General features: G+C 51.6%; 1 protein-coding gene across 11 annotated transcripts in view; it reads right to left on the reverse strand.

The window, feature by feature from the left end:
• NAV2 (neuron navigator 2) overlaps nt 1-24,777 on the reverse strand; it is a 766,131-nt gene that overhangs the window by 12,869 nt on the left and 728,485 nt on the right. For 10 of the 11 annotated variants that reach the window (XM_060303433.1, XM_060303429.1, XM_030864888.2 and 7 more), the window contains 10 exons: nt 22,387-22,559; nt 14,712-14,865; nt 13,548-13,710; nt 12,707-12,807; nt 10,476-10,571; nt 8,648-8,816; nt 5,216-5,451; nt 2,783-2,937; nt 2,512-2,583; nt 760-956 (listed from right to left, as the gene is read on the reverse strand). In XM_060303433.1, the coding sequence (XP_060159416.1) occupies nt 760-956; nt 2,512-2,583; nt 2,783-2,937; nt 5,216-5,451; nt 8,648-8,816; nt 10,476-10,571; nt 12,707-12,807; nt 13,548-13,710; nt 14,712-14,865; nt 22,387-22,559 (1,516 nt within the window). Of the gene's footprint in view, nt 1-759; nt 957-2,511; nt 2,584-2,782; nt 2,938-5,215; nt 5,452-8,647; nt 8,817-10,475; nt 10,572-12,706; nt 12,808-13,547; nt 13,711-14,711; nt 14,866-22,386; nt 22,560-24,777 lie in introns of those variants that run through there. The other variant, XR_009564890.1, reaches the window with a different exon arrangement.

Consider the following 24,777-nt stretch of genomic DNA (forward strand, 5'->3'; position numbering starts at 1 on the left):
GCGCTCCTTAATGCCACCCTGGGACCACGCTCCTCTCAGGAATCACCCCAAAGGGAGGCAAGGCTTTATGCAGAAAGATGTTCACTGAGATATTAGTCCTAACCTTTGCAAATGGAAGCACAGTAGGTGTCCGAGAGCACAGAAACAGTTAAGGAAGTGACGGTGCACCCACATTTGATTATTTTGCAGTACAGAATGCTCATGAGACAACGTGAAGTGAAAATAAAGAACATACTGTATGTACACTATGACTGCAACTACGTAAAACATGTATAGACGAGGACAGAAAAAATCAGCTCAAATTACAATGATTCCATCAGGATGGTGGGATGACCAGTGATCTTTTTTTTTTCTCTGAAGCTTAAGCTTTAGGAATGTCGATAACATTACTTTATTTATAAAGCAATGCCAATCCCACAGGGTGGTCTCCACCTGGGGGAGCCTCGGGGTGGGGGCCCCTCACTGTGCCCATAGTTTCTGCACCAGCCTGGGGCTGGACACTTCTCTCTGCTGCTCATCACCCCCGAGCTCTGGGCAGGAGAGAAGGGCAGAGACGGCCCCGGGATGTGGGCGCAGGGCGGCCCGGGGTCTGTCTAGGCTGTGCCTGTCCTTCTGTCCCCTCCTCTAACCATGTGGCCAGTGCAGCATCCAGCTACCAGGGCCCAGGAACAGCCACCCGAGGAGGCCAGGGCCCCGGGAGCAGCAGTTCCCTCCCCTGCCAGCCCACCTGCCGGCACCCACCCGGCCTCCCCTCCCCACCTATGGTGACGTCCGAGGAGCTGTGAGCCTCCAGGAAGCGGTTGAGGTGATGCCAGACCTTGGGAATCCAGTCGATGACTTTCACCAGCTCCACGTTCCGTACCCGCCCACCGATCTCCGTCTCCATGAGCTTCCGCCTCAGGAACCGGCCCAGGAAACCCTTCACGGGCTCCGTGTGGTTGGCACACAGCACCCACCTGGAAGAAGTCAGGAACACTTTTCCATGACAAGGACTACGGCCAACCTCACGAACCAAAGCTCACTAGAGATGGAAGGTGCCTATGTTAATACTCAACTGAACACTGCACATATATCAATTCACAACTCCTCACAGCAACCCTGTGCCATGGATATGATGGCCACCCATTGTACAGGTCGAAATTCTGAGGCACAGACAGGTTATTTAACTCGTTCAAGATCAAACAGCTAGTCAAGAGAAGAGCTAAGATTAGAACCAAGACAGTCCAACTCCAGAGGCTGAGCTCTGACCACTGAGCTAACTGCCCCTTGTGCTTGTGACGGGTTCCATGCTGGGCTGTGGGGCTGTAACAATGACTCAGACACAGTCCCTGTTCCCCAGGAGCTCACAGTCTAGCGGAGGAGGCAGATAAGAGGAACGAGAGATGATGAAACCTGGGGAATCAAGGAAGGCTCCTCAGAGGAGGGAACATCTGAGCTGAGGCCAAAGGAGATGAATGGAGCAGCCACACGAGGCAAGGCAGGAGCAGGGGTCGGGGCGGCGGTGGGTGCAGAGCATCTGCAAAGGCATGAGCCGCAGTGTGGGGTGTTCAGGGAAACTGCCAGAGGTTCAGTGTAACCAGAGTTTAGACTTGACCTGCCAACCTCAGGGGCCTGGATTTCATTCTGGAGGCAATGGGGAGCCACTGAAGGACTTCTTGCATGAGGATTTACAGTCAGATTTGAATTCTAGAATGTTCACTCCGGTTGCCACTGGCACAGAGGATGGCCTGCAGGGGGGCAGGCAGGCATACTGGTTAGAAAATGACTGCAACAGTGTGCTGGGAGATGACATGACGGTGACGGGGGAAGCAGGAGCAGAAAGGTCTTGAGGGACATTCAAGAGAAAGCGTGGATAAGACTGGGACAGCCTGGATGCAGAGGTGACCCATGATCCCAGTGACCTGGCGGGGCTGGTATTCCTCTGATGACTGCGATTCTACTTTCAACAGGGATGCCGGCAGAATGGCCATGAAAACGAGCCGGGGCGGGGGTCTCACCCCAGGAGACGGCTGTTCATCCTTACCTAAGGCCCCAGGCAGGGCAGCAGTCCATGGAGGCCACACAACCTAGCGTGGCAGAAGTCCCACAGCCCAGCAGTGGGGTAGCTCGGTACGGGGCTGGGGCCCAGGGCTCACAGCAGCTGGAGCTCGAAGGCCACAGACTCTGCTCCATGGACACTTTCATAAGCATGAGCTTTCACTGCTCACGTCCCCTTGGGACAGACAGACGTGCCACTGGTGACGTGCAGGGTTGCATGACGACAGTCCCTGCCCAGAGCTGCCCCCGGGGCACTGCTGTCCCAGGACTTAGCATCAAAGAGATCTGGGTGCAAGTCAGCCCTGCCATCGACTGGCTGTGTGACCTCACACAAACCACTTAACTCTCCCCATTTGTAAACCGTGAATGATAAATTTAACGACTTGAGGCTTTTGTGAGAATCAAATGAGTGAAGCTGGGAAAAATGCTCACAGTTCCCGGCATACAGCAGCTACTCAAAAAGTGACTCCTTACCTGAAGTTATGATGAAGCTGCAAGTTGGGAGTAGAAGAGGTAGCCTGGTTCATTGTGCCAATTATATAAGGGCTGCGGGGGAAATGAAGGGTAAGAGAGTTGGAGAGGGTGTTGCAGCGTCCTGGGGCATCTAAGGGCCTAGGTAGATGGCTGCGGGCTGCTGCCCCTCCCCGCTGCGGCCCCAGCCCCTCCCTGCCACGTGCGTGCAGCGCTCCTACCCCCTGTAGCACACGTCTCTCCCGGGGGCCACGAGGTCCAGAGCTGCCTTTACCATTTGTGGTCCTTGCAGTTGAGCAGCCCGTTGAAGATCTCGCCCAGGGAGCTGACGTGATGCAGGTTGTCCAGGATGATGACCAGAGGCATGTCCACAGCGTTGTTCTCGCTGGCGCACTGGTCGGCGAGGTTGGACAGGTACTGGCGCAATTCCTGCGGAGGCCGGGCAGGAATGAGTGGGTGAACGCCCCCGGGAAGACGCACGTACTCAGGGCCTTTCCCTGCCCCGGGCCGGCACTGGCAGACGGGCCCTTCCTGAGGCCTCACGGTAACCGCTGCTGAGTGCCTGTCCGCTACGGGGCGTCTGCCCGGGTGCAGGGGGTGCGGGCGGGGGAGTGGTGAGGAAGGCCTGGGCCCTGGCTTCTGGAATTCACTAGGCAACAGAAAACCCGGGCAAGAGCAGGCACCGTGGGGGTGTCCAGGCGCGGTGCTTAGCTGCTCCAGCACTCTCTAGAAGCGCTACTATTTCTTACTCTGCCAACCTCCCAGGAAGCTCCTGAGTGCAAGTGCCTCACACATCTCTCTAAAGGCACAGCACTGCCTGAGAGCCATCTACACAGAAGCCCTTGATGAATCAGCACAGCAAAGGACCCCCTTGCCCCCCCCCCACATATGCCCTGCTGATCAGTGCTGGGGCAGACAGACAGTGAACGGTGCAGGGGGGGTGGTCTCCACGCAGGGGGGTCCTTGGAAGGTCTGCGTGAAAGGGGAACCTTTGGCCTTAACTGTGAAGAATGGGCAGGGCACTGACGGCTGGGGCAAGGGGCACATCAGAAAAGGAAGAGAAAGAAGAATGTGCGATGGGGAAAGGCCAAAACGGTGAGCTAAGGGCCAGCCAGTGAACACAGAACAACTTCCTGATGGTATTATCATCACCATGAGGATGGAGTGACCTTGCGCCAGGCACGGCTCTGGGACCTCACACATAGGAACTTCTGTGCCCCACAATAACCCTCTGGGGTGGGCACTGTGACTGTCTCCATGTTACAGAGGAGGAAGCTGAAGCGTCCCTCAGTCAGGTGGGCAGCCGGAGACGGCACAGAGGGTCGGCAGCAGGGCTGGACCTGGACTTGGTGTGGACGTCTCCCCATGCCACTGTCCTGCATGCTGGCTTGGATGCTCGGGGGGTCATATCTCCTCTGCTTCCTACACACACACACGCCTCCCTTTTAAGTCAAAATGTGGCTTTTAGCAATAGAAGCAGCCCCATTTTTTAAGTTACTAGTTATCTTTCCTTTTAGCTCCTCTGCACTATGGGTTCTTGGCCTCTGGCCCCTGCCAATGCCATGGATCCTGAGGCTCGGACCCTCTCTTCCTCATGCAGGCCTGCAGGGTATAGTTGGGGAGCTATGCTCTGTACAACGGTGCCTGGCCAAGGGGAGTGAGTGGGGGCTGAATTCAAGCCTGGCTCGACCTCCAGCCACGCGCCTAGGATCCTTCTCTCGCTGGTCCCGGGAAAGGGCGCCTTCCCTGAGCTTATTCACAGAGGATCTTGGTACAGGGCCTCTCACCACTTCCTGTAGTCCTGCCCCTGTGTCCACATCACTTGGAGAACTTGTGGTGCAAATTCCCAGCCCCACACAACCTACTGAAACAGATCATCTGGGAATGAGGTCTGGGAGCGGCATCTTCAAGGATGCCAGGTGATTCTTAAGGTGAAAGAGTCACTTCCAATTCACCTTTGACTTCCTGGCCCCTTTGGCCAGTCAGAGTGAATCACCCATCAACAACCACTGCATGGCTAATGAGCAAGTTTGAGAAAACACCTCATAACCCTAGGCTGGGACTAGCTCAGGCTGTCCGAACACTTCCACTGCTCCCTGTGAGGCAGGATCAAGCCTATTTGCTGGCTCTGGGGTCTAAGACATTGACTTGAGCTCCAGTCTGCTGCTCAGTACTATCTGAGTGGCTTTAGGTACACGGTCATCTGCCTCGAGCCTCAGTTTCCTCATCTGTAAAATGGGATTGTGACAACTACTTCCTTGAAGGTCCTGCTGTGGGGCGTTCAGTTTGCTGCTCCCAGGGGAAGCAGTCTGCGAATGCGAGCTGTTGTTGTTCTTATTATTGTTGTTCCACAAAAGAAGGTTTTCTTCTGGAAAGACAAGAGGACCTAGTAGGCACGTGATGAATCTTTGGTAAACTGAAGTGGAAGCATCTGGGTTGACCTTAAAGAACTACCAGCGCTGATCATGGTGCCCAACTCACAGCGGGGAAGCAAGAAATGAACTACATCGACTTCCACGTGGAACTTCTTGCTGGGAAGTTTTGGATCAAAGCCTTCCTTTCTCCTAGTTCCATTCTGACCTCCTTACCCAGGCTTTTAGAACCATCAAAGGTGAGCATTGTAGGAAATGCTGCTTTGCCATCACGGGGGTGGTGGCATCACTAGTTCTCAAAGGGCTAAGCAGCCGCCTCTGAACGACCTCCTCACCTTGCTGGACTTGTGGTCCACGTTGAAGGTGGCGATGACCCCGTCTGTCAGCTCCCGTCCCTCCCGGAGCACCAGGTACTCTGACAGCCGGTTGGCCAGGTAGGTCTTCCCAGTGCCGCTGGGCCCGGAGAGGATGATCCGCCGATGCTCCACCAGCAGGGAGACGTAGCGCTGCAGGATGGGCTTGGGGATCAGGGACTCGAACACCAGCGAGTCCAGGCTGTTCTCCGCGAGCCCTGTGTTTGAGAGAGGACGTGTTCGCAGCCCTGCAGAGAGGGTGGCTCTCTGTGCCTGCCCACCTGGAACTGCCAAAACGCAAGGCTATCCCTTTCCTGGGCAGCCCCGCCCACCCAGGGACACCGCAGGCTCCCTTCACCAGCACGATGTGCTCCGGCTCCTGGCTTGGCTGACTGCCCGCCCCCCCCCCCCCCCGCCACAGATTCACCTTTAACATCTGGCCCCTCAGTCCTCATCCATCCTCTGCAGAATTCATAAGACTCTGAGCCCTACTTGTCTTTCTGGATTTACCATTACCAGTGGCGCTGGCTCAAACCAAACGTGAATCCCCCGTGTCCACCCAGACCCCGGGGCTGCCTCTTTACCCTGCTTTTTCCTGCACGCCAGGTGCCGCTGCTGCCCACACTCAGATCCACCATGAAGGTATCAACACTTTATCGTTAAAATGAGGAAAAACGCAAGGTGGGACCATTTGATTTCGGGATGTGAATACTGGCAGACCTAGGCTGAGCCTCTCCAACAACAACAGGAAACATCTCTCCCCTCCCCGCCTGGGACAACTTCATTACTCAGGGCTCTTGGCTTTATAAGAGCTGTTTTCTTCATATCATTCCCAAGAGAGGATCCAGCCAAGGTTACTTATCCAGAACCTAAGGCAATTCTATTAAAAAAGCACCTCAAGAAACCACTTTATGTAGGCAAAAAATGAACTGAAAAGCATTTATTCTGTTTTTCAGTAGCATCTTCCATCCACACAATTAACTCACTGCAAACAGACCCCCCTGACGCATCTATACATTTGTTTCCAATCTTCCCCAACCAAAGATAGCACAGTGACTGTTCTAGAATCATCCTGATGAAGGATCCCAAATGAGATCTTCTGGGTACAGGCCTAAGACTTTCCTAGAACTGGTCTCAATAGAGCCTACATGGGCTCAAAGTTTGATGCAAAATATGGAGGTTAGGGTCTCCTGTCTAAACTTAATAACAAACATGGGGCAGTGATTAAAACACTGTGAAACCCCTCTCTTTGCAGCTACGTTGCTGTCTCAGTCTCTTGTCAAAACCCCCCTGGCAGTGACCACTTTGCAGACGAACTCACTTCAGAGCACACAAAGCCACAGCCCCTGCCCCGGGTGCCACTGAAGTGAATCATCTGCAGCTCACGCATCTCTTTCAGCTCAAATCCTTGAGTGGTTTTCAGTGCCCTGAAGGCATAAGTGTCAAGCACCACAGGAAAACAGAGAAGTCAGGTATCGCTTAAAAACAAAGCCGAGGGCTTCCCTGGTGGCTCAGTGGTTGGGAGTCCGCCTGCCAATGCAGGGGACACGGGTTCGTGCCCCGGTCCGGGAAGATCCCACATGCCGCGGAGCGGCTGGGCCCGTGAGCCATGGCCGCTGAGCCTGCGCGTCCGGAGCCTGTGCTCCGCAACGGGAGAGGCCACAACAGTGAGAGGCCCGCGTACCGCAAAAAAAATAAATAAATAAAATAAACCCGAGCTGATCCCTAGAGATGCTAAAACAACTTGATGTGCTGACAGCAGCACCAGCTTAGGCTCCGTGGTGAGGTGGCCTGTTCGGGAAGCAGATAATCCTGTCGCTGCTCCTACAGAGGTTTGCTCTGGTCTCAGCAACGGGTCACTCCTCTGACCCTTCAGCGCTTGCAGTGCTCACCTGCTCGCCAGCGGGGCTGAAGCGCAATTTAAAGTCATGGTGTATCAGGTTTTCCCTAAAGGGTTCTTGGAGTGGACAGTTGTTGTTAAAGTGGGCCTGGCAGCCCTCCCTCTCTCCCCTTGTAGTGGGACTCTTCCTTCTTGCAAGGAGTTCATTCCAGCTGGTCCAAGCAGGGCTGACCCAGCACCTTCACCCCCCAAAGGGGTGGGCTTGTGACCAGGCTGGGCCAAAGCCTCTACCCGGTCACAACGACTGATTTGGTGATGAGCATTTGACCCACGGTGGGCCAGAATCACCCCTAAGAATTTCCTGTCACACTTGTCCAGAAAGACATTCTCTTTCTTCTAGGTTCCTAAGCTAGAAGGATGAATCTGGGCCACTCATCAGCTTTGTGCAGAAAGCTCAAAAAATAAGCAAAGCCGAGGTAGGCCTGGTCCTGATGGCACTGCTGGAGCGCCTGGATCCAGCTGCGCTTGAAGCCTATACCTGGATCTTCCAGGTACCTGAGCCTGTATGTTTCCTTTGGGCTAAAGCTAGTTTTGAGTAGGTTTCTGTCACTTGCAGCCCAAGGCCACAATTATGGGATGCCAACAAGATAAGGCCGTGTGTGAGGCTCAAACAGGAACATGCTACTGGTCACCGGGCAGCAACCTTCATTCCCGCTGATGAGGAATGTTGGGGTGCTTCTAGAAAACCTCCCAGTTAGGAAACAAAGCTTGCCTCAAACAACCCCAAAACTACAGTCAAGATGCCTTACAGGGAAGAAATAAGATACCGTGAAGGCTGAGCTTCGGACGGTGTTTAGTAATCTCTTCTTTAAGTGGTTCATAAAATATAGGAAAAAGGGGTTTTGCAGTCAAATGCGTTTGTGTCAGACTGGATCTCACAGCCTTTTTAACGGCAAGAGTCAGGACATGAAAGGACAGAGGCTTTAGAGAACCTGCATGGGAATAACGATGCCGGACTTATTTGGCCGTGAAACTTTTTTTTTTCCCCAAAAAATACTCTGTGAGTCTAAAGTGCCACAGAACTTTAGCCTCAGGCGCAGCCTCTTTAGGTGATGAGGCAGCTGGAAGCTCGAACAGCATCGTGCGTGGGCAGGAGCTTCACTGCTTCCGCAGGGTGCTCCGAGCAACTCCTCTCTGGCCCACAGAGCATCGTGGTTTCCCATCTGTAGAATGGGACTGCACCCAAGGCTCGCCGGCAAGAGTAACTCACGGGTATCAGTGGAGCCCCGTTTCAACAGGGTTATTAAGATTCCATCATCTCAGAGTCACAAGGCTAACGGCACCTTTTGTTATGTAATTTCAGCAGTAAACTAAAATTATCTGTTTCCGACGGTCGCTGAAAAAGCTGAAGACTGTTCAACTTGCTTAGGTGAGAGTAACCGTGGTGGATGGGGATCAAAATACGACCCACATATACACGCACAAACGAAATCGTGGACACAGGTTCCCGTGCCAAGTCACAGAACAAAACCTACAATGCTGGAAGCTCCCACCACTGCAATGGGCTGGATTACCTTTGACGGCCACAGAGATGGTTGTGTTCTCTCCAACCAGGTAGCCACAGGGCAGAAGCTCGGGGGTCTCGGAGGTGTTGCTGCGCTTGATGTCCCCAATGCTGTAGCCGAGGACACTATCAGAGTTCAGCCCCAGCTGACTCACGGGGTCGACGTGAATGATGTACTCCTGGAAAATATAGAATAAAGACCCCGTCAAAGATGTGGCGAAAAATCTGCCCAAGACTCATGTCTTCACTGGGTGATTTACGATCGTCTCCTCTTTCCCAGCTGATGCCAGAGTTGAAATCGAGCTGTGGAACGAGGGGCAGAAGAGCGGACTTTCTCTAGGGAGGATGCCCTCGTATCACAGGCCCCTTAAGGTACAGATCTATTCGGTTAGTGATGGGAGGGTGGGAAACCCTAACAAGATGGTGAACCAAGCACTGAAAAGTTAAGCCGCTTTTCCTGTAAGTTCAGCTGAAGTCTTAAAGACATTAGGGCCTGGGAATGGTGCTGGAAAATGCGTGAAAAAGTAATTCTGATGAGAAATCTCTCCACCAGCCCTTTCTTTTGGTTCAGGTCAAAGGCCATATAATGACAAAGGGAACAAAACCCCAGCCTTCTAGAAAAAAGCAGCTTAGAGTTTTAAACAAACAAACGTGTGTTTAATTTGGAAAGTGTTCCATCTTAGATGAGTGACCGGAAGGCTTTAGGTCAGTGAACTTGGAACGAAGTCCATGGGCTCTGTGGTGGCCACACGACTGAGGTGGAATCCTGATAACAAGTCTCTACCGTTAACGGTCTCACTTCCTCACGTGTGACGCCTCACAGGCTCTTTTCAGCCCCAACTGTGGTCTTTCTAATCCAGGGATGTCCCAACTGTCCATCAGCAGAGATAAGGTTTCGGCTGGGGCAGCAGGCTTGGTCTGCTCTAAGCCATTCCTGTCTCTCACCCCGTCTCATTTCTACACACTGGCCTGTCAAGATGGGAAGTGAGCTTGGGTCAAAGAACAGAATTTTCTCTCTGTGAAGCCACCTGAGTCTAGATGCTAGGAGACTAGAGTATACTAGTTAAAAGTCAGGTTTTGATGTCAGACCAACTCAACGAGACCAATGTGGTCTCCGGCACAGAAAATGTGGGCTATTCTTAATACTCAGGGGATGTGATTAATGAACACTTCTGGTTATGACCTACTTCAGGTCAATAGAAAAAAATGTACCAAAAGCTTCTTTCAAATCACCCAGTACGTCAGGTTCACCTAGATGCTCATTCGTAATCTCTCCTGTGGCAAACACCCACTCCAGTGATGTGATTAGAATGAAGAGAAAAATAACTGTGCCAACAGGCTTGACACCAGCCACGGATCAGAAGTCAATGTCACGCACAGCACAAATCACAGAGCTGGAAGTGTTGGTGTGGGACGCAGGGTAAGTTGGATCAAATCCCCCTACCAAAATGAAGGGTGGAAGCATGACGTCATAGCCCCAGAACACACGCTGCAAAACATACTCAACAGGACACAATTCTAAGGGGAAGAGAATGTAGACATTAGCAGTTCACTGTGAGAGGCTCATATAATCGCTCAAGACCAGGGAAGTGCCTCTCCCTGGCTGGCCAACCACTGCCAAGGGCAGATGAGAATAGTTGGTCCTGTTACCAGCCTATACTTACCGTCCTCTCTCTGTTCCCTTGAGGGCCAGGGGACAAGTCCCGGCAACATAAGGATGCGGGAGAGGGATGTGGCCTGATGAATGACCAGGTTCGGGCCACACACCGCCCTTGCCCTCCCGAGGCCCAGGCCCCCGCTCGGGCGCACTGCTGGAGCTGTCTTCACGAAGCACTTACTTTGAACAGCCGTCTAACTACCCCGTCGAGCACGTCCCACTTCGTCTTGCCACTAACTCCAATGCAGCCGATGAGAAAGAGGTGGGGTCTGGAATCCTAAGGGCAAGGAAATGTCCGCAGGTGAAAAACAGGTGGCTCCTTTCTGACTCAGGTTAGCAGAGGACTCAGACTGTCTTAGAGCTCCGCCAATGGTTTGAGAGGGGAATAAAAGTCCTATTTGTTTTAACAGCAGATGTAACTTGGACTGAATGTAATGGTCTTAAACACTTTCCTCCCCTATTGCTAAAACAGCAACCCGTGGGTTAGGAAGAGAGGATCTCCTCTCTGGAATCTAGAACCTTCTACCGACTGTGCACCTCATATGGTGTGTAGATCACACATCCCTTGCGGGGAATGCTCTCCCCTCTCCTTTCTGCCATCTTTCCCTTTCCAAACCTTGCTTACCAACTCACCTCTTCCAGGAAGCCTTCAGTGATCAACCCACCAGGCTCAGAGCTCACACTGCTTCAACAGTTCTGTACACAACTTATATGATGATATATTCTGCACGGTTTATTTTTAGGTATTTGTCTTATTTGTCTATCAAGTTTGTCTCTTTGCTTGATCTTAAATTCCTTCAGGATGTTTTTATTTTTTCTTTTCTGTTTTTTATAGTATTGATTTCTTTTCTTCTAATTAAAAGTTAAAACATGTCTAATTCAGAAAACTAGTAAAACTCCAGGAAATTCACAAAAAATAATCTTTGTTCTACTTCTTTTGCCTCTCTGCCCACAGGGCTCTGCATAGTGGGGCTCACTGATCACTCTGATTAAAGGAAACTAATAGAACATTCCATTTTGTTTGGTTTTCAAATATCTGACATGCTGATAAGAATATAGAGTTAGGAGAGTGGAGGGAGGTGGGGAGAGGAGGGGGTGTATTTGGCGGTTAAGCAAAATCAGCAGAGAAAAGAAACAGTCTTGAAGTGAGATGATCGGCCCCATCACTTCCTTACAGCCTTAGGTAAGTGATGCTTGGGTCTTGGGCTTCTCAACTGTAAAATGGAGATGATACAATCTGGGCAGCCAAGCTCATCTGGATGCTGTAGTGATCCAGAAGAAGACAACTTTGGAAAGTGACAGACTTCCGTAAAATGTAAGATCTATCCGTTTGTGTTGATGATCATTAGAATAAAATGCCTTCACAGATACCACCTGCGTTTATTAACAGAATGTTACAAGAATGGACTTCCCCCTTGACAGTCTATCACTCTACCAGCTAAGCTCTGAAAATGGAACTATTTTACGGATCTTTCTCAACTAGATCATGCTCAGACCCCTGGCAGCTCAAAATCCTGGGGCTACCCTCGTCAGTGAGACTAGACAGCCAGCCACAAAGTAGAATCCCCTGGCAGAAAAGTCTGGCTGCAGACGCTTTGTTTTGACGGGCACTGCAGGCTCCCAAGCTTTCGGAGCCTATGACAGCGTGTTGGCTAAAATACTCAGAACTAACAAGCAAACAAAAAAGCCTCAAGGGACTTACATGAGGGGCTCACGAGGTCTTTTCCCACTTATCTGAGACATGGTCATTCTCAGCATCCTTTAGATTTAATTGACGACTAAAAATCAACTTTGACTGTCAACCCTTGCCCTCACCCTAAAACAGTCTCTGACCGGCGTATGACCTCTAGACGCTGGAAGAGAACAGAAACTACTCAGAAAACTCAGATTCCCCAGCCTCGGTGAGTCAGGGTGCCCCACCATCTTCACTGCTAGCCACCTGTGTGCTCCTGGGCTTGACCACCTCTATCTCCCAGTTTCTACTTGGTCAGCAGCCTCTGACGACTGGATTAAAACAGGTGCTCTTGGTCGGATGAATCTGGGTGGCTTACTTCTGTACCTCCTGTGCTAAATGTTCTTAGCTGCCTTTGAAGTGCTTTGGGAATATACTAAATTCAGAAAAGCCGTTTCTGACTGATGTTAGTGTTTAGTTAGATACTTGAAAGTGGTGCAGTGTGGACCATTTTTAGAACCCTTTACACACTTTTCAAACACGAGAGACAGGGAGGGGCCGTTGGCTTACTTTCACGTGTCAAAATGCTGCTGGGGAGTAGGGTTAGTTAGGGAAAGCGTTAGTACTATTTCCAAATCACCTCAGGCTCTGAGGTGATGGGGCGTGATGATGGAATCACTATGCTAGGTAGTTCTACCTGGGGAAGGGACAGGCCAAGCAGGGTAAGGGATCCAACTAACCTCCTTCCACTTCATTTCCTCCTGAAAGCTGACAACTATCTTAACATGCCTGCCTCCTTCCTTCCGAGTCGGGCATTCACCAGTGTCATCCAGCAACATGTCTGCGAATGGAAAACATCAACAGCCTTAGGCACACGGGGACAGCAAAGCCGGCTTGCTGACACCCCCGCTGCTTGTCGGCACAGCAGCGGGACAAACCAGGTGTCGTGGTGCAGGGGAAGTGGGATGGGGGGTGGCGGGGGGAGAGGGCAGAATGCAGAACGCAACCACAGAAACCAACAGTGGACCAATCAAGGAGCCAGCGGGCTGACGATGTACCTTTGCCAAATGGAAGTGCGAGGGAGACTCAACCAAAACGACAGCAAGAGCGGCGTCACGGATAATAAGTCAAAGCATCAGCCTCGATATGCTCACACACAGATCTGTGTGATCTGCCTAGATCACATTCGCTCATTATCGAGCCAGCCTGAATCCAGCCCCAAGGCAGGAAGGTCGTAAACCAAGCCAGCGTCCCAATCGGCTAACAGGGCAGGTGGGGCAGGGGGCGGGTGGTATGCAGCCTACGGCTTGCAGGTCAGCCTCTTAAAATGGATCAAACAGAACTCAGCATGGTGGGCGAGGGGAGCCAAGCTCATGGCTTGGAGAAGTTGGGGCGCTGCAGCAAAGCATGACAGCAGTCTAATGGCTGGGCTCATGTTGGTAGCAGACGCACACCCACACACACGTACATCCTAAGCACACACGCGCCCGCTGCCTCTCCATTTGATCTGCTGATCTGCTCGTCTTGGGGCTCTTGCTTAGAGACCAGAGTGCCAGCTGCAGGCCCTGTGACGCCACTCACCCAGGCTGCTGGACTCAGCGAGGTTCAGGCTGTGCTGGGAGAGCCCCATGGACTGCCTTGGGGAGGTGGAGAGGGACGCCTGGGAGGGCGCCCGGCTGCAGCCACTGCCTTGAGACTCCGACTTCAGCCGGTCGTTCTCAGCTTTCAGCTTCTCTATTTCACTCTGCGAAGGGTAAGGGAGAAGCTCACTTACTAGGCAGCTACAATGCGAACAAGCCTTTCCTGGAGGAGGGAATTGAAAGTTCCCTGCAGGGATCAAGAGCATACCCCAGCCATGGAGGCAGAATAAGTTACACCAACAGAGATTCAACAGTGGTCACTGCCTTTGCTGTATACACAAGACCTCTCTCTTTTGGGTTTTTTTTGGCTGTGAGGCATGTGGGATCTTAGCGCCCCGACCAGGGATCGAACCCGCATCGCCTGCATTGGAAGGTGAAGTCTTAACCACTGGACTGCCAGGGAAGTCCCCCCACAAGACCTCTCTGGCACAAGAGGGTCCGAGAGCTGGCCTTTGACAAGACCTCAGAAATGTTTCCCAGAATCTGGGTGGTAAGTGGAAAAAGTCTTATCTAAGAAGTTTGAAAACTCTGGGTTTCTCAACCCAGACCTCTACTGCAGGACTTCTCAGAGCCTTTAATAAGTTGGTATGCATTGTGAATCTGAGAGGGGCACATAGTGTGCAACATTTCCCAAACATTTTTGATCAAGGAGGCTTCTTTTCACAGAGTTTCTTACGGAACGAGCGTTTCACGGAAATTCCTCTGGGAAACGCTGCTCTCCAGTGAAAGCCGATTTAGTAGAATCCACAGTGGTCTTTCATTCCATGAATACTTATAAAGAACCTACTATGTGTTAATAAGCACTGGTCCTACATCCAGAGAAAGGGATGCAAAACAGAACAGCTCAGAGACTCAAATGCCTTCAATCCGTGTCAAAAGGTGAGAGGGGCCGTAGGAACAAATCTATAGGGATTCAGATGAGGGCACTACACTAACCCTTCCAGTTGCAGGACTTGGAAAGGCTTGGCAGAGGAAGAAGCATCAGGCTGACCCTTGAGGGAAGCTTCCAATCTAGATGTGGAGAAGGCTATCCCAGCGGAGGGAGCGTGGCAGGAGCAGCTCCTCCCCGGGCAGCCTGGGGCTCCGCCGCACTCCCGGATCTCACCTGCATCCTGTTCATGGCCTCCCGCAGCTGGTCCAGCTGGTGTGCAGAGCTGAGGGCTTCCAGGCGGATGTCGGTCAGCTTCATCTCCTTGTCTCTCAGCTCGTTTCGGAGCTGCATAACCGTCTCAGCTTCACTATCCATGCACTCCGAGATGCTAGGGAAAGAGGAGTGTTACTGACCAGGGCGGCTCTGAGTTCAGCTCCTTTTAGCCCTCCACTGACCACCACATCATCATCAGGTTTGCTAAAGAGTAACCCCGTATAACCAGCTGCCCGGTGCTTCCCGGAAGTGACAATATCGAAAGCACCTGAAATTCACAGACTTCATTAGTTCTCTACACTCTTTCTTTGCAGAGCTCTGGCCATCTGAATGGCTCCGGTATGCCTTTCAGACAAATTCCAGTGATCTGGGGATAAACAGGAGCCAGCAAAAGGGAATGGTAACCTTGGGGGTTTGAAACCCTCCGTGATGTGTACACAGCCGGGCCCCTATAAAGATACAACACGCCCCTTGATAGCTAAACCCACTCAGAGAAATGAGGTCAACTGTCTGTTGTAAAGGCAGACAGGGTCAGAGAGCTGAGGGTGATTTTTATTTGCCAAAAAGGGGAAGAAACCAAAAGACACGGGTGGAAGATGCTAGTCTGTTTCTGGTCACATTCTAAAGCCCACTCCCCTAAAGGTGTCTAGAGGGAGAAACATTCTTTCATTCCCCCACCCCCCATACTGCTTAATAAGCCCATGGCAAGGAAGAGAAACATCTCAGGTAGTTAGCAGAGAGTGATGCGACATGAAAGCCAAAATTTTATCTGAAAACATGCAACAGTGTGGTGAGCTGTCCTCCTTCCCCAGCTGGACACCAGATCAGGAGACTGTGGGACCCTGTGAGTCCCTCTGTTTTAAGAGGTGGACCTTCCAGGCTGGGTTCCTTATTCGATTACTTAGGTTTGCCTTTCAGATACTGGCAAGTCAGCACAAACTGGAAGATCATAAAAGTCATGAGGAATTGCAATGTTAGAAAAGATAGCTTCTATTAAAAAAAAAAAAAAAAAGTTCGGTTGATTTCAAAGATTATAGGAGCTGAGGTGTGGGGTGATCCAGAAGAGAACGCTTTGACATTTCTTGGAACTAAAACAGAAAAAAGAAAGGAAAAATAGCCCAAGTTCATGAAGTTACAAAGCTGAAGCTGATTATCTCTGAACGACATGGTGAGCACGTGGTCTCTACAGAAATAATCACTCGAGCCCTCTCTCCAGGACCCAAGTACTGGATCTGAGGCCAAACCAAACCTGACCTGTGAAACTGGGAGAGGGAGTGGAAACGCTAATTGCCAAAGCAGAGCCATGATAATTGTTAAAAGAGATGTATTTCAGGGGCAGAAAGGACTAGAAGAAAAATGTAACGCCTGAACAGCCAAATCTTTTTGTGGCTACTTTCTTGACCTGAACCCTGAACGGTTCTGAGAGACACAAAATCATCTCCTATTTTAAAAAGTTGTCAGCATCCAAGAAAACTTCTCCGCTTCAAAATCTGAAACCTCCGACAGACCCTTGAAAAATCATAATTATTCCCATTTCATACCTATGAGAAACTGAGGCCAACAGATTTGGGACTAAAAGGGCTAGAGAGACAGTAATGTCTTTAGAAATCAGATCCTCCTCTGCCCCCGCCAACCCCCAGCTCTCTGTGCTTTGGATAGCCTGTGGTTTGTAGGGTTTAACTATACAGTCATACTTTCTCTGGTTTGGGAGGTTTTCGAGGGGAGCTTGCAAAAACTGGTTCTTTCTTGGGGAAGGACTATGGTTTCTGGGTTTAAATGGAGTGTAAAGTCTGCACAAAATTCCACCGTGACATTCTGGTCTTCGCCAAACCATGTCCTGCATAGACCTCGAAGATGCCAGTTCACTGCAGAGAACAATCAGCTTTAGTCCACCCTGTCTGTCTGTCACACGGCAAGGCGCTTTGCTCCAGTCTCCTTCACGTGGCCTGTGCTTTTTCCCCAGAAAGCTTTCTCAGCAAGAGAGACAACATCTCCTCCGCACCCACTTTGTGGAATTTATCACATGGGTTACTTTGTGAAGCTTGGCCAAACAATGACTTTACAAAGGGAAGCGAACTAAAAGGAAGAAAGTCTGCCGGGAGTCCAAGGCCCTCCCGTGTCCCCCACAGATCGGCCAGTGCTCAGAAGCACAGCACAGCGAGGCCGCACAGGAGGGGTGGCCTACAACAGAGGTGATGTTGAAAACAAGCCCCGGCTAAGAGTTAGTCCCCCTGGGCCTACTGCCCAGGACAGAACCTTCTCCCTTGGCTCTGCCGAGTCACTGATAATCACTCCCTGCGTGGCCCCTGGCTCCCCTGGGACCAGGGTTCTTCTCTGCCTCATCTGTAGTAACTGATCACACTGATCGGCACATAATGTTGACTGAATACATAGACCACTGTGTCAGGCATCTGTAGCATATTATTTAACGCACTACGTACACTACTAACTTTCGGGAAGAGACACTACAATCATCTCCATTTTAAAAACGGGGAGGCTGAGACAGAAAGAAATTGACATGCCCATTAAAAATGTGAGAATCAGGGCTTCCCTGGTGGCGCAGTGGTCGAGAGTCCGCCTGCCAATGCAGGGGACACGGGTTCGTGCCCCGGTCCGGGAAGATGCCGCGGAGCAGCTGGGCCCCGTGAGCCATGGCCGCTAAGCCTGTGCGCCCGGAGCATGTGCTCCGCGGCGGGAGAGGCCACAGCAGTGAGAGGCCCGCGTACCGCAAAAAAAAAAAAAAAAAAAGTGAGAATCAGTAACAAGTCTGATGTGTCTGCTTAAATCCAGGGTGCAAGCTCCTGGACTTCATCCAGTAGGCATGGATGGACACACACTGGTCCCCTCTATGGACCACTTACTGAAGCAACCTGATGTTAATTTTTCCTACTCAGCCCCTAACACTTAATTCCAGCATATTCCTGCCGTCATGCCCAGGAGGCAGGGCTGGGGGCATACCTAACTTTACACACCCTAGTGTGGGAAACGCTGCCTTCCGCCCACGGGGTAGGAACTTTTCTGAGCCCCGACTCCTCTGCCTTTGGTTTCTTCTTTGAACGCCCTCTCGCGTCTAGATCTGCACATTCTTACAAACCCTTCAAGGCTGGAAGGAAGCATTTGCTCTCTGCCCACGCTTTGGAAAATCAGACCCAAAGCAAACATCTCTAGTGTGCATGATGCTGTGGAATGTCAGGAAAGCGCTGCCGAGCCAAAGGGTGGGCCCGCCTGCCCGCCCGGTCCCTATGGGGAAAGTGGTTTGGGGGAGCGCTCCTGCTACAGGCTCCGGGAGCCCCGTAGGCTGAATGTATCGCTGCTTGGCCACCCGGCAGCGTCTGGCCCAGTGACTACTCCCGCCTCCAAACAGTTTCTTCTCTCTGCTTCTGGGTTTCCACCCACCTCGCTGGCTGCTCTACTTCCTCTTCCTGAACCTCAGATATGAGAGAGCCCCAGAGCTCAGTCCTTGCCCCTCTGCCTCTTCGCCATCTCCATTCGACCCCTTGGAGAATCCCTCCAGCTTCCCAGCTTTCGAAACCACAACTGAGGCCACATCTCCCAAACCTCCACCTCCAGGAACTCCAGGCTGGCTGGCATCTCGACAGGGATGTCTCCTGGGCATCTCAAACTTCGCACGGTCAAACCAGAGCCGCTGATCCCCACCTGGCCCCACTCATGGAGTGTGTCTCCCACTCATGCCAGAAACAACGCCGCCACACACCGAAGTCTTCAAGTGGCAGGTCTAGGAATATTCAAGGACTCTTCTCCTTCCCTCACAATCCACATCACCACGTGCCCTCAACTTTCCTTCCAGAATATATCCCAAGTCCATCCGGGACTCATCATTAGCATCAATCACTCATTCCACCTAATATCTGAATGCCCGTGAAACAGACCACCTACCTCCATGGAGTTCAGCTGTAGACTGGGGGGCGGGGGCAAAGAAAAAATAATCAAGGAAAAGCTCCACGGCAGGTGGCGATATTTACAGTGGTGAAAAATAAAACGGGAAGGGGGCTGTTGGGAGTGCTGGCTGGTGGTGGGGTGTTTTAGGCAAGGTGCCTAGGCCAGGCCTTACGGATGGGGTAGTAACACTGAGCAGAGGCCTGGAGGAAGTGGATCTCTGGGGAGGAGCACACCAGGCAGAGGGCACAGAAAGGGCAAAAGGCCCGGGGAGGTGGGGGTGTGAGTGGCCAGTTCAAAGAACAGGAAATGGGCCAGAGCAGCTGGTGGAGAGAGTGGCCGTCAGCCTCTTCCATGGTCTCCCTCCTCCACTCCTGCCCCACTATGTCCCTGACCCCCTGAACGGAGACTCCCACCTTTGTGAAGCTAATTCAGATGATCTCACGTTCCTGCTGAAAACTCTCCAAAGCCTACTTCTCACACAGGACATCAGCTACAAGTTCACCTTGGCTTCAAAGCCTCACATGGCCTGGGCGCCGCCTCTGCATGGCCGGCCTTCCTTCCCTCCACTTTCTCACGCGCCCGTGACGCGGCAGCCAGGCTGGCTAGCCTCCCCTTTCTCAGACACACCGGGCCTGCTTCTGGGTTCTGTCGGGAGGGCTGCCCTGCTTGCTGGCAGGCAGAGTCGGCCACGGGTTTACGATGGCCCACCTCCTTCCCCTCCCGGGCACACTCATGCCACGTCTTCCCGCCAAGGTCGGAAGCCCTGCTCAGTGGACGGTGGGAAGAGGCCTGGTCCACGACACACGCCTGCAGGGCCTCCACACTCTCTCCCCTCCCCGCTTGCTGGCTGGACACTCAGCAGAGGACACGGGCCCGCGGCACAGAGGGAGCCTCGGTGCCGGCATCACCACACGGCAGGCCGCCTGCCCATGAGGGTTATCTGTGTTGGGTCTGGAAGGAAGCAGAGACCGACAGTCGCAGGTAAAGGCGCTGACCTTTGCGACTGAGTTTGTCACAGCAGCTAGTGTTACCAAAGAGAACTAACCAGGGGTTCTTCCTGGCACACAGATCTCGGCTGAAACATCATCTCTTCAGAGGGGCCTTTCTGGACCCCTGTCTGCAGTTGCTACCAAGGTACTCTGTATCCCAACACACTGTTTCCGTTCCCAGCATGAACCCTTGGCACTATCTGATTCTTCTAGTTTATCCAGATGTCTGTGCTTAATGCCCGTCTCTCCCCCTGACATACAGGGTCTACACCGGAGTTGGGACGTGATTGTCTCATACACTGTCACCGGAGCCAAGAACAGCGCCTGGCACGGAGCAGATGCCAGGAGATGCAGCTTTACCGTGTCACGTCCCCGTAGTCCCTAATCCCCAGGGGTGGTTAATATTCTCTTTGGTCTCTCCAGAACCGTCTTGGGTAGTGTCCTGCTCACACAGGCTGGCATATGAGAAGTTTATACCGATACATAAAGAACAGATGAAGAGTTCCTTTTTCTCCTGGCTGGGAAACGAACCACTGGATTGAGATGCTCTGGGATGATGACAGGTGAGTCACGGGCAGCTTGTCCTTTATTTACCTCTTGGGCACTCTTCAGGTCAAACAGGACTCAGGCTCCTGAACACCGGTCTAACCCTCACACCAGCACACGGGGCCTCAGGCGGGCACTGCACTCCAGCGCTCAGCACTGGGGTTTCACCCTTGCCCAGAATGGACATGCCCGTCCGCACAGCCTCCCTCTTACCAGGGTGCTCCCCGAGAGAGGAGGAGCTGCTGACCTAAGTAAAGCAGACACCCTGAGAAGGCCATGCTTCACTGGTAGGTGGGTTCATAAAAAAGTCAGGGCTCTATGCTCTGTCCCCTGCTTGCACTGCCTGTCTTGTGTGCAGTCCGGGCAGGCGACGTGCTACAAAGGCCTGGCCCACCCTCTCGCCGGCGTTCCCTGCACCCATCTGGTGAGCTGGCTTTGGGGACGCTGGTGCAGGCCGCTGTCTTCTGCGGGTGGGCTGAGTGGCGGAATGGACCTGGGGATGGAGCCAGACCTGACCTCCTGAGATCGGAAGGAGGTTGCCCTGCACGCACGGGATCTGAGCCGGCCCTCACGAGCACCCAGTGAAGCAGATCCCATTTTTTTTTTTTTTTTTGCTGTACGCGGGCCTCTCACTGTTGTGGCCTCTTCCGTTGCGGGGCACAGGCTCCGGACGCGCAGGCTCAGCGACCATGGCTCACGGGCCCAGCCGCTCCGCGGCATGTAGGATCTTCCCGGACTGGGGCATGAACCCGCGTCCCCTGTATCGGCAGGCGGACTCTCAACCACTGCGCCACAAGGGAAGCCCAGCAGATCCCATTTTCACCAGTGAAGAAACTGCGGTGTCTACCACTACCCCCAACCCCTTGTCCAACCCTAGCTCGCTGGCTGTTCTGACCCCGGCCACAGCGGTCCTCTTTCCCCAGGCACTGTCTTATCTCGCAGAAACTGCCTTTGCAGACCACCTGAGCTCTGGTTCCTCTTTCGCTCCTCGCCTGGTTATGCCAAGGGCTCTGATGGAACTCAGCCCTAGCTCTGATTGCCCTATTGCAGGGGCAATCCTTTTCACTGCTGCAGGGAGTCAGCTGTGCCACCTTCTGAACAGACACCTGGGTCCCCGCCTGTCTGTCTCAAGCCACTCCTGACCTCTTTATAGATTCTCGGCCTCATGTTTTGAGATGGGGCCCTGATGGAACAGTGCTCAATGGGTGCTCGGTGGAAAGCACGGGAGGTTGGCTGGGCAAGAGGAGATGACTCTTCCCTTCTGTGTACCCCCTGCCAAGGGCAACAGCACCTGAGCCAAGGCCAAGGGAGCAACTGCCCGTCTCACTCACCCAGCTGTGTTCCCAAAGGGCTCTGTACAAACTAACTCATTTACAGTCGACTGGGAGAGTTCATGGTGATGAGTCACTCGACGAAATATAGAGCCCTTTGGGAAAGAGAATCGTCACTGAATTGCTCTGTTTTTTTAAAGTCTTATTTCTGAGTGCTGACCTCAGAGAAAGAGTCAACACTAAATGTCGATCAAAGAAGAAAAGTATAATCTCTCTAAGCCCCGTCACCCAAGTGAACCAGAATTTCAGCCCAAACTGCCAACACTTATACCATCATCTCCCTGTCAGAGCACAACGGCTGTTGTGCTCTTCACATCCACTTATCTTGTTCAATCCTTAGGATAGGATAAGGAGACAACCATTATCCCAATTTGACAAAGAAATGGAAACAAAGAGAGGTTAAGCCATTTGCCCAAGATCAGCCAGCTAATTATTAATTAATTAATTATTTGCAGTACGCGGGCCTCTCACTGTTGTGGCCTCTCCCGCTGCGGAGCACAGGCTCCAGACGCGCAGGCTCAGCGGCCGTGGCTCACAGGCCCAGCCGCTCCGCGGCACGCGGGATCCTCCCGGACCGGGGCACGAACCCACGTCCCCTGCATCGGCAGGCGGACTCTCAACCACTGCGCCACCAGGGAAGCCCCCAGCCAGCTAATTATGCACACCGATGCCAGCAGAACAGAAACTCGTTTCCTTTCTCTTTTAAACTCTCTGGTCCTAAAACACCGAAAGAACATGCACGGTCTTATGAATGCAAGACACAAAGGACCCCAAGGAATGTAGCAGGACTCCAGCCATTCCTGCTGGAGAGGGTTCCCAGGGGCCAAAGCTGCCGTCTGACCCGAGTGACCCTGGCAGACAAAGACTTACAGAGAATTGGAGTGAGAGTTCCTCAGCAGGGGAGTGGAGCCCATGGGACCATTGTGTGGTAACTTTGGTGAGGAAGGCAGAGAAGAATCCGTCATCTCCTCAATGTCTGAATGAGAGGATGCCGACTTGGGGGACTTCTTCTTCCCGAAGGCTTGCTTGAAGGAGCTGCGTAACTGAATACACAAGACCGTCAGCCTGGCAGGAGCTGAGACCACCCCTTAGGCCTTGGCAAAACGGAGACATGCAGAGTGAACAGCAAATTACTTCTCCCACGCTTTCCCCCCAGCAATGAAAAAGGTTCCCAACAGCTCTCTCAGATCAGTGCATTAAGGGAAGAAGAGTTATCTGGTGTTGACAGCTCAGGGGACTGGACCTGTGGATAACATTCCATGCCTACTCTTGGCTCAAGACTAGATGCCAACAGCAGGACAGAGCCTGGCTCAGCAGATGGGTGTCGAGAGGAGGAGGTGACACAGCAACAAAGCGGGGTGCTCAGACACGGTGACGGATGCAGATGAGGTTAGTCATATCAATGGATGGGTTAGCTTGGTATCTGATATTCACGTTGGTCTTGCTTACCTCATTGACCTGCCAGAGAAAACGCAAGCAAAAATGGGGAAGGGGAAGGAAAAAAGACAATTTTTAACAGAGAAAGCCAGTGACAGGGAAAGCTTCGGACTTTTCAGACATGACATGGCTAATCATAAACACCATACAGAGAGGAGGTTTCCGGTAGGATCAAGAATCTTTCAAAGCATTAAGGGCATCCTCCTCTATTATGGAAGGAGAGGAAGAGAGAGTCTGGAGGCCCCTGTAATCCGAGCTCTGCAAGCTTCTCTGTCTGGTTGAAATGACTGTCCCACCTTCCTATACTCCTCACTCTTTTCCGGCCTTTTATCAGTCATCTCTAAGCCTTATTATTATTATTATTATTTTTTGGCATGTCTTCTTTTCTTAGCAAGGGTAGCTTCTTTGCTGCACTGGTCCCAACATGGCTGCAGAGCTCTTTGATATGTACACTCAGGAGCTGCTGCAGTCCTTCTATACACGTAATATGATAAAAGCAGAAAATTAGCTGTCTCGCTTCTTGCTCAAAAAAATGATATTTTAAAGAAATGTATTAATCATATTGGGGAAAAGGAACTGGTATATCACAGATTCCGCAAACCATGAGATGGATCTGAAAATTCTAGGGAGAACATAAAGAATTTAAAGTGCGAGGTCTGCTCTGAAAGCCATGATAAGCTTGTATTTTTCTAGGCCAAAAAATAAAGTTTCATTTTGAAAAATGTCTCTTAAAAAGTAATTTCCTTTTTCTGAAGTCTTTTTTCTCCTACTGAAAACGTATTCTGGACATTTTCTTAGCCATTGTGAAATTCAGAAGATGGGCCATTCTGAAATAATGGGAATTGTCTCCCATCAAAGTTTCACCCATAACAATCTGCATGTCCAGCTTGTGGGCGAGTCTGGATCCCATTTCTCTCCCATTTCCTACTTATGGCTGTATTTCCAGAGAGTAGTCATAGAAAGAGAAGGATCTGGTATACATCAACCTAAATCCTTGACCTCAACCTCTGGTAAAATGCTCGGTGTTAGAGCAGATGATAAAGATTAGACAAAAGCAAGCTCTGGGATTCCCTGAGGCTGCCAATTACCCATCCTCCCCAATTGCACCGGTGACCAAGAGTTGTCTTAAAATAAACAAGTTTTATTTCCTGAATTAAAGAAAATGGATAATCATGATTTTTCATAGAAAATAATTCTCATCACTTTGATAATTAAATCAGACCGTATTTATCAACAGCACATTAGAAACATGAGTTAATTCTGTTGGTTTAAGTCACAGCAAATGAGTTGACTAAAAGCCATTAGTAACATAAGGAAAAATTTCATCGGAACAATGAGAGGACCACACTGAACTGGCCTTTCGGCTTGCCTCCGATGCGAGCCATCAGTAAGCAAAATGACGAAATCCTCGACTCCTCCATCAGGAGACCTCGCCACCCATCCAAGATAACACAAGATGAGGGGGAAGTGCATGGAATGAATGAGGACGATGAAGCTACTGTGAAAACACGATGCTGTCAGCATGGACAAATGGGCCTTGTGAGTCCTGGCCAACTTCAGATCAACCTGGGGTGTCCCTGCACTGAAGTCGGCGGGCAGCAAACGTCTGTCAGAACTGACTGTCACAGCCCTGACAGCAGAACTAAAAACTGGGTGGGGAGAGGGGAGTGGAATTTCCCAAGAAGAATGGGAAAAACTGTTCAAGAGGCCACTGTACAGAAGGCCAAGTAGCTCGATGGGATTATGGAAACATGGAGAAACACTGCATTGGACACTGGTTCTATTATATTTGCTATTTTGAGGTATGATCCCCCACCCCCCGCC

Source organism: Globicephala melas, chromosome 8 (assembly GCF_963455315.2).
Source record: "Globicephala melas chromosome 8, mGloMel1.2, whole genome shotgun sequence".
NCBI lineage: Eukaryota > Metazoa > Chordata > Mammalia > Artiodactyla > Delphinidae > Globicephala > Globicephala melas.